Consider the following 14554-nt stretch of genomic DNA (forward strand, 5'->3'; position numbering starts at 1 on the left):
TACTCGTCAGCGTTGAGCAAATATCGGCAGTATATGCGGGCCGGACGAGCCTCGTCGCACGGTCCATTCCCAGACAGTATTCGGAGGACCGGGATTGTTCGGGCGCAGACCGCGACAGCACTACGCTGCAGCTGTGCGCTGAGTCATTCCTCTCGGGCATCCGGTGCGGTGGTCTTCGTGCTCGAGCTCATCTAGAGTCGAAGTTAGAGAGAAGTCCGACTTCGACAACCCTTTTCTTAATGATAGACGAGCCTACGTAGTGCACGTAAGAAGGCTGGGCGGGGCGTGAACCCACGCAACCAATCCAACGAAAGTTGCAGTTTGGAGTTGTCCAAGCTCGAGACGGTGCCCCAGACACTGGCAAGGAGCTCCCCACTGCCGTGTTACCTACCGTAGACTCGGATGCACATGCCTGAGCGATGGCACGGTAGGTGCTGTGTCGTGGCGGTACTTCGGGCATTGAGACTGATACGCTTTATTGGTGAGTGACGAATAGTGGACGACCATGGCACGCGTATCGCCCATGTTCATTGCTCCTCAATTTGCTGTGATATGCGCAGGATATGCGAGTGGAGCAAGAGGCCCTGGAGAGCAACTGAGGCGATCGTGTATGATCTAGAGCGTAGCGTGGCGAGTAGGCGTTCATGATCACCGTATTTCATCCTAGCCAACTCCCGTGCGCGCGCTACGAGGAGTGGTCTACCGTTATTGCAACTGCTGGGCATGTCTGTGAGACGCCCTTACGCGGTCAGGTGACCGCGTTCAGCCAGGCTTTCACGCGTCGACTCTCGAGTGATGTAAGCCTGAGTGCTTTCCCGCCTTCCGTTTCGCATTTCGATGACTGTTCAGCAAGAGTATAAATAATTTGGGGGGAAAATCAGCGTTTCCGCCGCATATATGCTACCGGAGTTGCGGTTGCGCGCCGTAGTATTTACATAGATTCTGTCTACGAAATAGAGACGGCAACTGCTCTCACCTGAATTCTACGCGCTGCTTCAACAAGGTCTACGACGTTGAGTGTCAAGGTACACAATATAATGAAGCGCATGCTCCATATCCGAATCAGAAGGCTTGCGAGTCAGGCGCGTTTCGACACAAGAGCGACTCTCTCGCGGGCCCCGGGTTCGGTGTGCATGCCTATCCTCAGTCGACATCGCTGGCGTTACTTTTAAGAATATATGTACATATGCCACGTATATGCAGCTGGCGTCTTCGGGAAGTGCCTATTCTGGTACTACGCGTACTATTCTGGTAACGAGTACGAAAAACCCCCGCCGGGAGCCACTTGCAGGCACCCATGTCTACAAGAGTTACCTCAGACTCCCATGTCACCCCACTTCGACTTTACGCTCACCCCTCTCACTCCTGCATTGAAGATGTTGACCATGCGGAGGGCGGCGGACAACTCGTCTGAAGTCAAACGGCGTGCTGAACTAGTGGATGCGGGGTCCGCCCCCGGCCTCGACTCGGAGATGCTACGACTCGGATGTACTCCATGCAATGTATACTGCGAGTATTGTTCTCGTATGCAGTGAGTGTTCACAGTGACATACTGAAGCCCACTCGTACTGCCCACTCCTCCAAAGATACATTTTTCTTGCAGAACTACACCCGAGGCGTTGCGGGGCCCCCTGGCGCCTCTCCGGGGGTGACGTTTGACGACTCGCATGGAAATTTGCGCACCCCGGACGAGCTATGTTATGATTTGCCGGATAGGAGCAGGTACGACATGCACTCACTGTCGTCTCCTGTGCGATGTTGCCGTGTCGTAGCGGTGCCTCGGGCGTTGAGACTGATACGCTTTATTGGGCAGCGAGCGACGATGGCACGCGTACCAGAGCTGTTCATTGCTCTCACTTTGCCATGATATGCGCAGGATATGCGAGTGGAGCAAGAACTGAGGCGATCGAGGAGGACTCGGATAGCGACGGATCATTGTGATCGCGGCGCAATAACGATCGTCCAGGACTGTGCCAAGGCCCGGCACCGCACTGGGACCGCAGCCGCCAGCGCTCGCGGGCGCCAGTGTCCCGACCCCGCCTTGCCCTCGAACAATTGCGGGGGACAAGCGGGGCTCGACGCGGGGACCCGGCCCCGGATGCGTTCGAGGAGTTGCAGCCGATATACGCCCTACGAACCCAGCGCGCGCCCTGTGGCGTGTCAGGCGACAGCATGCGGGCGGCCGGGACGCCCCGAAGGGCACAGCGGACATGGGCCATTGCTCGACGGTGGACGCGCTTGGCGGTCCGACGCTGCCGAAGACGGTTGGAGCATATCTTCTGTGGAGACTCCGCACTGTCGCCCTGGCGAGCATGGTGATCACAAGACTTCTGGCTCCTGGCTGCATTTCTTGCCGGGCCCTTCCCATTCCGTGCGCGCGCATCGAGTCAGCCACATCTGCCCACCGTGCGCCCCATATAACAGGGCCGCCCCGGAACTGTTCTGCCCGTCCTGCGCCCCCGACTCGCGCATCTGCCCGCCATGCTCGATTTCTTCTCAAAGACGAAGGGCCGGCGGCTGTACTACACGATCAACTTGGTGGCTGGCCTCGCCATCTTCTTGTGAGTGGAGCGTTCTGGTCATGCTGCCCGTTCCTGTACTGAACGCCCGCCTTGGCGTCCAGCTTTGGATATGACCAAGGAATGATGTCCGGTACGTGTCGCGCTTGTACCCTTGGTAGCACCAATTGACGTTAGCTCAAGGCGTGAACACGTCGCCTGACTATGTGCGCGTGATGAAGCTTGGATACTCCACGTACGCGACCCACCGATTGCAAGTTTACCCCTTGTCTGACCGTCGCCGAAACCAGCTACGAAGGACCTTCAGAGGGTTATGTCGCTACGATTACAGAGCCAACCAGAGAGGGCGGCATTGTTAGTATCTATTACTTGGGCACCCTCATTGGGGCCCTCATGGGCGGTGTTCTCGGTGACCGGTGAGTCCGTTTACTCAAACTCTGCTGTATGCGAGCGGACGTTAACCGGCGTTCCCGCCAAACAGGATTGGACGTATCAAGACCATGCTTGTGGTGAGTGAAGCCCCGTCGTTCTCGGTCTCGACTTATCAATCACACGCTTTACGGATCTCAGGGAAGTCTTTGGGTTCTCATCGGCGCTTCGCTGCAATGCTCCGCCCAGAACATTGCGTGGTTCGTCCACTCGCATGAAACTTTCCCGCTGAATGCGACTGAGTGGCTCTCCCTTTCAGGATGTTGTGCGCACGTGTCATCAACGGGATCGGCACAGGGTTCCTGAACGCCATCGTCCCGGTCTGGAGTGCAGAAGTCGCCTCACATACTTCGCGAGGCGCCTTCATCGCGAGCGAGTTCACGCTGAACATCTTCGGTGTTGTCGTCGCGTACTGGCTCGAGTTCGGCCTTGGCTTCGTCGGCGACGGCAACACGCAAGTCCGATGGAGGGTACGTCAGGACATTCGCATCGACGATCCACCTAACCAGGGCTCCCCCAGTTCCCCATCGCGTTCCAGATCCTGCCTGTCCTGGCCTTCATGGTACGTGCCGCGCACCCGCCTTATGACCGACGCTGAGCATACGCGGATCCTCAGCTGCTCGTGCCGTCGATGCCGGAGAGCCCCCGCTGGCTGCTCAAGGTCGGCCGCGCGGACGAGGCGCGCAGCATCCTCGCGCGGCTCCGCTCGGAGGACGGGAACCTCGAGGACGCGCGCGTCGCCGCGGAGTACGAGGAGATCCAGGGCGCGGTGCGCCTCGAGAAGGAGCACGCCGCGGGCAACACGTACTTCGCGATGTTCTTCGGCCTGCACGACGGCGACCTGCACGTCGCGCGCCGTGTCCAGCTGTCGATCTGGCTGCAGATCGTGCAGGAGTGAGTGCTCCCTTCGTGTGTCTGCGAGCCCGGGCGCGAGCTGACGTTGTCGAACAGGTGGGTGGGTATCGCGGCCATCACTGTCTACGCCACCACCATCTTCTCGCAAGCCGGCTACTCGTCCCGCAAGGCCCAGTGGCTGTCCGGCCTCAACGACGTAAGTCTGCCTGCCCGCACCCCTGTGCGTCCCCAGACCCTGACACCACGCTATCCAGGTCACGTACATGCTGAGCACGCTCCTGGCGGTGGTGACGATCGACCGGCTCGGGCGGCGCGTCGGGCTCTGGTGGGGCGCGGTCGTGCAGGGCATCGCGCTCTTCCTCGCGGGCGGCTTCAGCAGGCTGCTCAAGGAGCACCCGGAGCACTCCGCGCAGTACGGCGGCGCGGCGGCGCTCTTCGTGTTCATGTACACCGCGACGTTCGGCGCGACGTGGCTCACGATCCCCTGGGTGTACCCCACCGAGACGTTCCCGCTCTACGTGCGCGCCAAGGGCAACGCGTGGGGCGTCGTCGGGTGGTCCATCGGTGCGTCTCCGTGACCGCGTGTCGCGACTCGCGATTCTAGTAGACTGACTAACGCCCGCGTCGCAGGCAATGGGTGGCTCACCCTCCTCAACCCGGTCATGTTCAACTCCATCCAGGAGAACACGCTGTACATCTTCGGCGCGGTCAACTTCCTCGCGATCCCGATGGTCTGGGCGTTCTACCCCGAGACGGCGAACCGCACGCTGGAGGAGATGGACCACCTGTTCATGAGCAAGAGCCCGTTCGTGTGGGACGAGGAGGCGCACTTCAAGAAGTGGAAGGACGGCGAGCTCGAGGACCGCGAGAAGACGCCGCCCGTGCTGCAGCCGGACGTGGCCGACGTCAAGGTCGACGAGCAGAAGCAGGAGAAGGCATGAGTTTGGCTGCTGCGCACGACTTACGATCGTCACGTTTGTACACCACGCATCTATCTATTCCTCGGTTATCGAGGAATGTTATAATTGTTTGTGAGCTTGACTTGTCCTCAACTTGTGTGCGTACCGGGTGCGAGATCATGACGATTGGTGCCGACGATGTGTGATGGTCGCAGAAGATGCACGCGACAGAATACATAGTGATACATTCAAGCAATACACGGACATGTACAGACAACGATTCTTGGTTACCATACCATTCCCCAATCCGGTGCAATCAGCCATTGTCCTGTCATCTCTACTCGCTATAGCCGTTGCACAACAACTCAAAGGGCCTCATCTAGTGCGAAGCGTTCAGTCATCGCAATGCTATCACGCAGATTGGCGAATATGCTCACCAGGAAACATGCAAAGACAGTCTTCGTGCGACATCAGTCCATGAGCTTGGGGACGACGTTGATGAGTTGGTCCAGGTTGATGAACTGCACCCAGCTCTCGATGTCCTTCCGCTCCTTCTGCCAGATGAACCTCGTATGCGGCGTCCCGCGGAAGAACGCGATCGCGCACTGGTACTTCTCCTCCACGTTCACCTCGCCGCGCGAGCCCCCGATGTCGCTCGTCCACACGCGGAACTCCCAGCCGAGCAGCGGGATGTTGTCCCCAGTCACGGAGTTGTTGGGGATGTTGAATTCGAGCCGCGCCCAGTCGAAGCCCATCGGTTGCCCGATCGCCTTGATGTACGCTTGTTTGAGCGCGAGCAGCAGGCAGAGCCGGCGCAGGACGACCTCATCGCCCTCTTCGGGCTTGACGAAGGTCATCTCGAGTGGCGTGAGCTGTGCATGCAGCCGTCAGCCTCGTTCGGAGCGTGCGCGCACCCTGCGTACCTTGTGATAGAAGGACTCTGCGTACACGTTGACGGAGATGTCTGGCGGGGACACGGCTAGCTGCTTGATGCCGATCCCTACGTTGATGACGTCCCTCTGTCGCCCCTGGGTCATGACCATGCCGATGAGGTTGTTGTCGTACGCGAGATGATAGCCAATCATCGCCCGCAAGCGACCGGTCGGATTCATAGCGTTGTCGATGTCCTGCATGAGAACAGGTCAGACTACGAACGGACGGCAGTGCATTCTGATTGACGGAGTCGGTCCCATCAGCCCACATCCTAATCGCACATTCACTTGAGCCATGTAGATCACCAAGCTGGACGACCACAGTGGTTGGGGCGACGCAGCTCTGGATTCACGAGGACATCGACTGCCCGGATGGTTCGGCCGGGGCTAAGATCAACAAACAGGACAGCCGCTGCATACCTGTTCGATGTAGTGTTTCCCGTTTTCGCTGACCATGTCTTTCCATCTTGACCTAGGTACCCGTCGATGCCGCATCATGAGTAGTGGGAGCATGTGTGCAATGATCTGCCCTAAACGCCACAGTCGGGACAAGTCGCAAGAAAAATCATGAAGTGCACTCACGCGATGTGTCTAGTTGCTCTCGTGCGTATGGTACATTCGCATGTGGCACACATACGCGTGTGGTATGGTGGCATTGGTCATATTCCTGCGATGTTCGTCAGACAAACCCTGATTTCAGAGCCGCCACGGAGCATGAACACACCTCGACAGTCATCTCCCGGTTGAGGAATAGCATCCAAACCAGGAGAGGACAATCCATTACGGATCGCGTCGTACGGACAGGGCTGTTGGACGAGATAGCAATGGTAGTTCCTGACTGTTAGGAGGACGCAGTGGCAGACGTACGCGTTCATTGATACTTACTCGTGGACGAATCGTGGTAAGTCTTTCACTGTATGACCACGACTGCTGTCCTGTTGCGACGTTCCGACTATGACAATCCTTTGTTGATGTCAAAGTGCAATGGCGATGTCGTAGTTACTACGATGGTCATTCAGCCACCTGCAGCCACATTCACGCTCGCGCCACAGCTGCAGTTGCCTTATCTGTACAGGGAACAAACAATAGCTTTTGTTTGCCGCTCGGTCCATTTGCGGTCCATCGAACACATTTGAGAACCGCATCGTGGTCGGCAAGACCCTGGGTTACTTTTGCGTCTGTAATCTTGTTGCACGGAGTACAGCATCCTACACTGGACTTTGAACAAGATACAGGTACTTCCTCGTCCAAGTCATTGGGTAAACTTCACTAGTAGTAGTACGTTCGAGTTCAAGTTGGCACTACCCAAAGTTGCTTTGGTCAGACCTCATTCATGTAATGATGATCGCTACAAATGTACAATTACAACAGCCTGGGCCAGCCTATACCTCTGAGTCCGCATCCCTATGAACTTTGTCGTGTGAATCACATCCGTCAGAGCTCGCCTTTCCCGGCATCGATTCAGGATCTTGCGACAGCTTTGCATTGACTCGAGGCTCTACCTCGACGAAGAGCGTGTCCTGCGAAGCGATCGAAGAAACGTCAAATGACATTCGCGTGTCTGTTCGTCCTTCCAACGCCCGCCGGATACTCTCTCGCGAGTTGAGACTGCGCACGTAGCGGTTAGTCCCTTTACCCCTTCCGATGCGGAAGACGTGACGTACAGAGAAAGAAGGGAACATGGGTAAACTGCGAATAAATGAGCACGTATGGATCACAGTAAGTTTATTATATCCCTTACGTCGCACCAAGATGAATTCAAGGGCAGCATGGACGAGGCCGGGGCATGCCAACCACTGGAGCGAATCAGCGGGAGTTGACGAGTCAGAACCATGCGAGCTCACCGTGATAAGACATACGAGCGTGAACACACTGTCACGCAAATGAATAAGATGATCAAACGTGATACCATGAACACAGCGACACACGTTGCAAGAGCATCTGGTGTAATGCAATTGGTCAGTCTATATTCACAGTGAACCGTACACATACATACATGTATTCAAGCTGTATACGATCAGCAACTTGATAGCTTTGTTTGTCCTGCACAGCGTCTCTGGTTATGCTTCCAGTAGTAACGGGAAAGAGTTCCAATACCTCTGAGATAGCGTCCGTCGAATCTCCAGGTAGTAAACATTGGCAGCTGCAATGACCAGATCGCAAGCAATGTTCGCTGCCAGACTACACCCTATGGTTGCCTAAGGCGCACATCATCAACGTCATCGCAATGTGATAGATGATGTGATGTTACAGTACCCTTGCCCCGTTTGCCATCGAGTCAACGATTTCATCCTTGTAACTAGCGCGACGTAAGCACATACACTCAGATGAGCCGTAGCATAGATAGACGGACCCGATGATGGTGTACGCTACAGAGTAGGTCATTATCAAAGGGTTGCTAAGTAGACAAGTAGACGAGTAACATATGTAATCACCTGTTGAAGACGCTGTCGAATTTGCGTTGGTACTTCATGTTCGTCACCAATGTAATGGCAATGGGTCATACCTAGTTGAAAGAGGGCCAACGCGCACTGCATCTAACGGTGAGCGACACTGTCTGCAACTTAGAGCGCTGACGTACAATCACAATTGGTATGATGATTCTTCTTTCGCTTACTGTTCCGTGTCAATCAAATATAGCAGCAAACGCAGGTGGGTACGTACACCTGTACAGCCGGAAGGCAAAGAAACTGCTAGATGTTGAGAGCACGCCTCGCCATATGCATACACCAACGATCTTACTTACGATTGTACAAGAAATCCTGCGACAGCCTTCCCAAGTGAAGTAAGCTCGTGGTGAACTTGGGATGAATCGCCGTACTCACCCCGACGCCGACCTGGACCGATAAGCTCCTGTAGAGTGACTGCTTGTATGGGTGAGAACTGCCTCATAGGGTACAGGCACTTACCAATAGTCCTTCTGCAGCGCAACATAGTCACCGAAGTTTGTGACCGTGTAATGGTAGTAGGCCATAGCGAGTAGAACAGCGTGAAAGGAGTCGGCCGCGCTGGAGATCAGCCCACGGGCGTCGAATTCGTCCTACCCGGCATACGCGTGGACAACACTCACACGACAACAACAACCTTTGGGAAGGGCATGTCAGATACAAACACTTATGACTGAATCATCGATGCGTCACCAGTGTCTTGAGTCCACGACCGTCTTCCTTGCAATATTGAGTAAAATACAAGTATGTCTGGAGGCATGTCACTCCATACAGACTGGCCCGAGTCTTCGTTAGACCAGAGGTATGATTGAGCTTGTACGCTACTCACATAGTAGAAAGGAAAACGCCAATCAAGGCGACCCCGAGATAATCGTCAAGGGGTATTAAAGAAGGCATACCGGAGGAGGCGAACGTAGCATACAGGGCAGGCGCAGCGCGGGCACTGTTCCATGGCGATACTTATGTCGCCTTCTGGTGACACTTCCTGCCAAGAGCGTGCCCGCGTACTAGTAGTCGAGCATGCATAACCCCTTCATGTTTCCGTGCGTCGTCAAGACCGGTGGGCATGAGGCAGTGCGCAGCACTATCGGCGCAATCTTCTTGCCCGAAGGTCAGCTTCTCTTCAAGTCTCCGAAGCATCTGTACGTATAGACGGAGCAACGTTGTGGGAAAACTGTGTGTCGTTGGGGACGGCGACAGATGCCGGCTCTTGGGCAAACCCAAAATGTGAGAAGCCCTTTGATACACCCAGTTACTGAGAGATGCGATGGCATGCATTAGTTCTGTATCCACAACGCTGTATGGCAAGTAGGAGACGTACCGTTGGTTATAGTGCATGTGCGCGACTCGTTCGAGAAGGAAAGGTGATACAGCGGTACGTTCCATAGCCGCCAGAAGAAAGTAATTCGTGTTATACGAAAACAGCTGACAGCCACGATGGATCTAGAGCGGGGCACACTGGTCAATGGTGGGTAGTTACAGCGTCAAGATACACGCACTATGTCAGCTTCTGTGGCCCGCGGAAGCCAGCGCTGTAGCCTGTGAACCTATAGGATGTCAGGAACTCACTATCATCTCTAGGTTCGACACAACCCCCTCCCTCGCCGTGCGGAGGATCTTGGTACGAGACTGCTACTGTCATCGCGGAAAACATATGATAGAACATGTACTACATATGTGGGACGTCGACTACGGTAACGGGCCGCCGTAGTACCGATTCACGGATATGGTAACTGCTCACGTGCATGAAACAGCGCTGGGCGCCTCCAAGCTTCAAGCCTTCTGGTGACGAGTCCGCAGCTTCGCAGGCTCCCCGTACATCACTCAGACCGCATATCAACGTTCAATGGCAGCATTCGAGGGGATCACTGCAACTAGTAAGTCGCCGATCTTTTCTAGACTATGAAGTAAGGTTAACGGACTTAGTAACTGTGAATAGAAAGTCTAGACAGCTTGGAGGACGCAATCAGTAATTGATAATGAGTTGACATCGGCCACGGTCAGCAGGTTGAAAGCACGTATTATAGAAGACACTTTGAAGGAGCCACTGTGTATGGGTAGAGCTGCACTCAGCTATCACTTCACTATGTCTGGTACAGCAAGAATACAAGCCGGTGAAACAAGACGTGGCCAGGCGTTGAACGTTGAACGGTGAACACTGAACGGCGCTCGGCGACACGGGCTGACCCCCGAATGCCATTCAATGCCAACGCCGGCGGTGAAGGCATCGGGCTGACGCAGATAGCCTCCTTTTCCACAAGGAGAATCGCAGGTTCCTCATAAAGATAAACATCCATCAGCGGCTGTAATCGCACCCACTTGCGTTCGACGTATCCGCAGACTGAACACCATGTTGCCCCACGAAAGGGCCAAAAGAGACATGGCGGAAGCAAGAGTCCGCACAACCATTGATGTCGAGCAAGTCCGCAACTTGTTGTTTGGTGAGTCTCACTTGTATCGTCGTCGCTGCGGAGAACTCAACTTTATCGTAGGTGGCCAATCGAAGTGGGATACACACGCTCGCTTGCTGAGGGTCGTGTCTCAGGACCCGGTATTCGACAAGTCAGAGAGGTGCGCTGCATAGGGAGCATGTTGAAATGGCTGATTCATGACGTGGAGTAGACCGTTCTTGGCACGCAAGGACCGATACAAGCGGGCGATAAGCATGACAAACAGGATCTACGAGCTACGGGACATCCATGGTTGGTCGATTGCTGAGACGGCAGAAGCGCTCGACCTCATTGACGAGGAGCTACCCATACACCTGAGTTCCGCTAGTGAGTGCCGTGATCTTCCAATGCTGTTCCAATTGACCAAGATTTGCCAGCGTTCGATCCCGTCTTCATGGATCAGTGTGGCCCATACCTCCGTGAGAAGTACGGCGAATTAGTAGTAAATCGAGGGATCCAAGGGTGAGCGTCTGGCGGCACATCTTCTTGTCAGAGCCATATGCATGATATGTTGTAGCACATACCTGCAAACGGAGCTCGCGCATGGCTCTGACGTGGCCTCACTGGAAACCACAGCAACCTACATCCCAGAAGCGAAGGAGTTCGAAGTGCATTCGCCGACCCTGACGAGCACCAAGTGGTGGGCTGGCGCTGCTGGTCGAACAGCTACACATGGGGTCGTACAGGCGCAGTTGATACTTCCTGGTGGCAAGTCCATGGGTCCACATCTGTTTCTCGTCCAGTTGCGCTCTCTAGGTAACAGCTGTCCCGAACGTAATGATCGTGGAGCTGACCTCTATCCGCGTCAGATGATCATCGGTTGCTTCCAGGCATCGTGATGGGCGACATAGGTAAGCGTGTTTCTCCAGAGGGAGTCGCAGGCTGCTGGATACTATCGTCTTGACTAGGTCCAAAGGCATTAGGAGGCTATACAACAGTGGACAACGGTTTCGCAAGGTTTGACCATGTGCGAATCTCGCACGAGAACATGCTATCGGCGTTTTCGCAAGTCACAGAAGACGGTCGCTACGTCAAGCCGCCTCATGCGAAACTTAGCTATGGAGGGGTATGTCACTGTACACGTTGAGCGGGAATCCAACACTCACCGTGTTCATTACAGATGATGGTAGTGCGTTCTCTGTACGCATCAGGGACGTTAGCCCACGCAACTGTTCTGACATAAGATGTTCCTCTGCAGTCTCGTGGGCAAGGGCGCATGGGTCATGGCTAAAGGTATAGTTGTTGAGGGTGAATAGCACCAGCCGCTCACATATACGTAGCTGCGACCGTGTCGATTCGGTACTGTACGGTCCGTCGACAGGGTGGCAGAAGCACAGACGGGCTCGAACGCCAGGTCATCACTTATCCTGGGGTGTATTACCGACTCCTGCCTGTGTTATCCCATGCGTACATTTTCATCATTCTCGGCCAGAGCTTGGTATGTAGTACTTACCTTCAAATCAACTCGCAGCGTGGCTGACTCTCATACCTCGGTTATCCGCAGCTCGAGCAGATGGCAGTTATGAACAAGCAGCTCGCGACAGGAGACGCGTCGATGGTGTCAGAGATGCATCTCACGTCGTGCGCGCTCAAGATACTAGCGACTACCATGGGCGCTCAGGACGCGGAGACAACCCGTCGGGCCATGGGTGGACATGGCTACAGCGAATTCGCCGCCGTCGGGCGATACTATGCAAATTTCTTACCCACCACGACGTAAGGCGTCTCTTCGATATCGTGTCGCATCGCTAATTGTTCTGTGTGATACGTAGCTACGAGGGTGACAACTTCGTGCTAGACCTGCAGATAGTCCGCGGTGCGCTCAAAGCATACAAGAGTTTGCAGTCATCTAGCTTTTCGGTCAACGCAGTAGCGCAGCTCCCTCCGTCCTCCGCCTATCTCCGCTTCTTGCTTCCACAGTTCACGACGAAGCTCTCCGAGCCCGACTGGACTGATCCGACACAGGTAGTGGTCCTTCTAGAGAGACGTGCCTCTGCGATGGTGGGGTACCGTGCGGAGACGACAGACATCGATGCAAGCATGGACAACCGTGTCTCAAAGGCCACAATAGATGCCTATCTGAGTGTGCGAGTTCGTGAGCTCATTGAGAGCTTGCCGCAAATCCTGCAGCCCCGAGAAGCAAGCGTCGTCAGCAAGCTGTATACCTTGGTACGCTCTACGCCTATACAAATCGGATGATAAACTGATGGTCCTTCGTAGACACTTCTCACCTTGGTTGAATCTGGCCTGGTGGACATCTTATCTTTCGATCTGTTACCTCAGAACCCCGGCGATGATCCCTGTAGGGGTCTGCGCGCAACGATCAATGCTCTATGCACTGAGCTCCTTCCGGAAGTCATCGGGCTCACAGACGCCTTCGGTTTCACTGATTGGGAGCTCGATAGGTGTGCAGAGTCGTTCAGAGGTCTTGGCTTCCTACCTGACTCATGCTGGACGCAGTGCGCTAGGGGTTCATGATGGAAGTGTCTACGAGCAATTGTGGGCTCGTGCGCAGAAGGAACCCCTGAACGCAGAAGAGCCCGTGGACGGCTATGAGGTGAGTTTGAACTTAAACATCAGTTCTACAGTGTTTGATACATGTATGTAGCAATTCGTCAAGCCGATGTTACGTCGTGGGCAATTGCTGTCTGGAACGCGCGGAGAAAGATCAAAATTGTAGTGGTTTGCTGTCTAGAGTGCAGTGCCGTGTGGCATCTCTGCTCCAGATATTTGGGTCAAATGCTAGCATCGCCTCGATCGCTCTGCATATTTTATCTGAATAGACGTAGCCGGTACCACCAGTGACCGCCACGAACTCGTTCAATTGACAAACTACGTGTATAGCCTACTTGTACACCACATGCGAACACTCATTGATAGGCATACCTAAGAAGCGCATGACGCCATGCTTGATAGTATTCTATCGTCGTCCACAACTAGTATGCTGAATGTCCGAGTTGATTCATTGAGTAGTACCTCGCATTTAACTGGGGCAGAGCAGCTGCCGACGACTGAATGTCACGGGCGCGGTTATAATGAGCTTCCCTAGGTGCAGTCCATAAGTGCGTAAACTGCGAGCGTCTCGCCACTGAAGTGCGATAACACGCAATACTGCGGTAACAGTCAAGCAGTCTTCCCCTTCCCTTCCCTTACCATCGCGGAGAACTCGGAGAGACCGAAATTCCGCATGAAAATGAAGCTCTGCCGTCCGAGCAAGTAAGTAACATTGTATTCGGAGGATAGCTGGTGTACGTACGAAAGCTCTCTGACCAAAAAATGTGTCGACGAACCAACAAAAGAATGAATGCGTTCCGACCCACAGCCAGTTTTGTGGGTTGTGTTTGATGACCTCGGAGACAACTTGGCGCGCATAGTTTTCGGGAGGCATCGCGTCCACTAAATTTGAGTTCTATCAGGACGCGCCTCGCGCCCGTAACGAGACGTCGCACTCATGATTGGTTTGACCCTCTTTTCCTGGTAGATATCTTCGAAGGCTTCATACATAGATCCTTTTGGAAGAGTATGCGGTTTGACGATGTTCGTCTTTACGCTTGAGTCCTGACATGACCTACGAGTAATTTCTAAGCATTCGCATACGGTATACGAGATACAGCGGCAGTACTGTGATGATCTTTACACTAGGGGATTATTAAGTACGAACCAATCGAAAGGCACAGTGAGCGACTGACCTAAACGGCGCTAGTTCCAAACGCAGAGTGTTAAGCGACACAAGCGCAGCTTTGGAAGCATTGTAGATGGCGCAGAACGGCAACGGCATGACGGCTAGACGGCGCCGACGCTGGCGATGTTGAGGATGCGCCCATCCCCAGACGAAATGAGAAGTTGAACGAATTCCTGGACCATGTAGACGGGTCCAAAGAAGTTGACGTCGAAGATAGCGCGTGCATCCAACATGGGCATGTCAATGATTGGAATGAGAGCAGCTAACATGTATGTTGAAGTAAGTCGGTTATGATCGCGATGACATCCGCCCTTGACGTTATTTGCTCGTCTCCCGATACC

The 14554-nt window shown here is 54.4% G+C and overlaps 5 protein-coding genes across 5 annotated transcripts; 2 read left to right on the plus strand and 3 right to left on the minus strand.

Annotated features, from left to right (window-relative positions):
• Window positions 1–1471: 1471 nt before the first annotated feature.
• C8Q71DRAFT_145013 (uncharacterized protein) lies at window positions 1472–2807 on the minus strand. The gene is made up of 3 exons (XM_047916583.1): window positions 2768–2807; window positions 1740–2672; window positions 1472–1684 (listed from the first exon to the last, which is right to left on the minus strand). The coding sequence occupies exons 2-3, from the start codon at window positions 2381–2383 to the stop codon at window positions 1606–1608; spliced, it is 723 nt and encodes a 240-aa protein (XP_047777031.1). The 5' UTR covers window positions 2384–2672; window positions 2768–2807; the 3' UTR covers window positions 1472–1605.
• On the plus strand, window positions 2351–4863 carry C8Q71DRAFT_144922 (general substrate transporter). The gene is made up of 12 exons (XM_047916582.1): window positions 2351–2561; window positions 2624–2652; window positions 2703–2754; window positions 2810–2935; window positions 3001–3028; window positions 3090–3148; window positions 3208–3418; window positions 3469–3510; window positions 3565–3842; window positions 3900–3999; window positions 4058–4367; window positions 4434–4863. The coding sequence occupies exons 1-12, from the start codon at window positions 2482–2484 to the stop codon at window positions 4742–4744; spliced, it is 1626 nt and encodes a 541-aa protein (XP_047777032.1). The 5' UTR covers window positions 2351–2481; the 3' UTR covers window positions 4745–4863.
• Window positions 4864–5172: 309 nt separating this feature from the next.
• C8Q71DRAFT_711020 (uncharacterized protein) lies at window positions 5173–6415 on the minus strand (the record flags this gene model as incomplete). The annotated part of the gene is made up of 5 exons (XM_047920783.1): window positions 5173–5574; window positions 5626–5829; window positions 6037–6164; window positions 6217–6301; window positions 6359–6415. 5 exons carry the CDS (start codon window positions 6413–6415, stop codon window positions 5173–5175), a joined length of 876 nt encoding a protein of 291 aa, XP_047777033.1.
• A 604-nt stretch (window positions 6416–7019) lies between these two features.
• C8Q71DRAFT_145094 (uncharacterized protein) lies at window positions 7020–9258 on the minus strand. Its single transcript, XM_047916584.1, has 20 exons — window positions 9090–9258; window positions 9004–9024; window positions 8775–8845; window positions 8705–8718; window positions 8544–8642; window positions 8460–8487; window positions 8381–8406; window positions 8299–8324; window positions 8216–8250; window positions 8141–8165; window positions 8070–8081; window positions 7988–8003; window positions 7891–7933; window positions 7732–7832; window positions 7631–7677; window positions 7563–7575; window positions 7479–7506; window positions 7383–7430; window positions 7299–7323; window positions 7020–7242 (listed from the first exon to the last, which is right to left on the minus strand). Coding segments are annotated over exons 1-20 (789 nt in total). The 5' UTR covers window positions 9091–9258; the 3' UTR covers window positions 7020–7132.
• A 987-nt stretch (window positions 9259–10245) lies between these two features.
• Window positions 10246–13324, plus strand: C8Q71DRAFT_145153 (acyl-CoA oxidase). Its single transcript, XM_047916585.1, has 15 exons — window positions 10246–10522; window positions 10574–10652; window positions 10704–10858; window positions 10909–10993; window positions 11049–11287; window positions 11341–11382; window positions 11440–11597; window positions 11652–11671; window positions 11730–11764; window positions 11812–11969; window positions 12036–12247; window positions 12304–12700; window positions 12752–12936; window positions 12992–13088; window positions 13140–13324. The coding sequence occupies exons 1-15, from the start codon at window positions 10432–10434 to the stop codon at window positions 13209–13211; spliced, it is 2025 nt and encodes a 674-aa protein (XP_047777035.1). The 5' UTR covers window positions 10246–10431; the 3' UTR covers window positions 13212–13324.
• Window positions 13325–14554: the final 1230 nt, after the last annotated feature.

This window comes from Rhodofomes roseus (genome assembly GCF_022264815.1).
Source record: "Rhodofomes roseus strain CIRM-BRFM 1785 chromosome Unknown C8Q71scaffold_15, whole genome shotgun sequence".
NCBI classification, from domain to species: Eukaryota; Fungi; Basidiomycota; class Agaricomycetes; order Polyporales; family Fomitopsidaceae; genus Rhodofomes; species Rhodofomes roseus.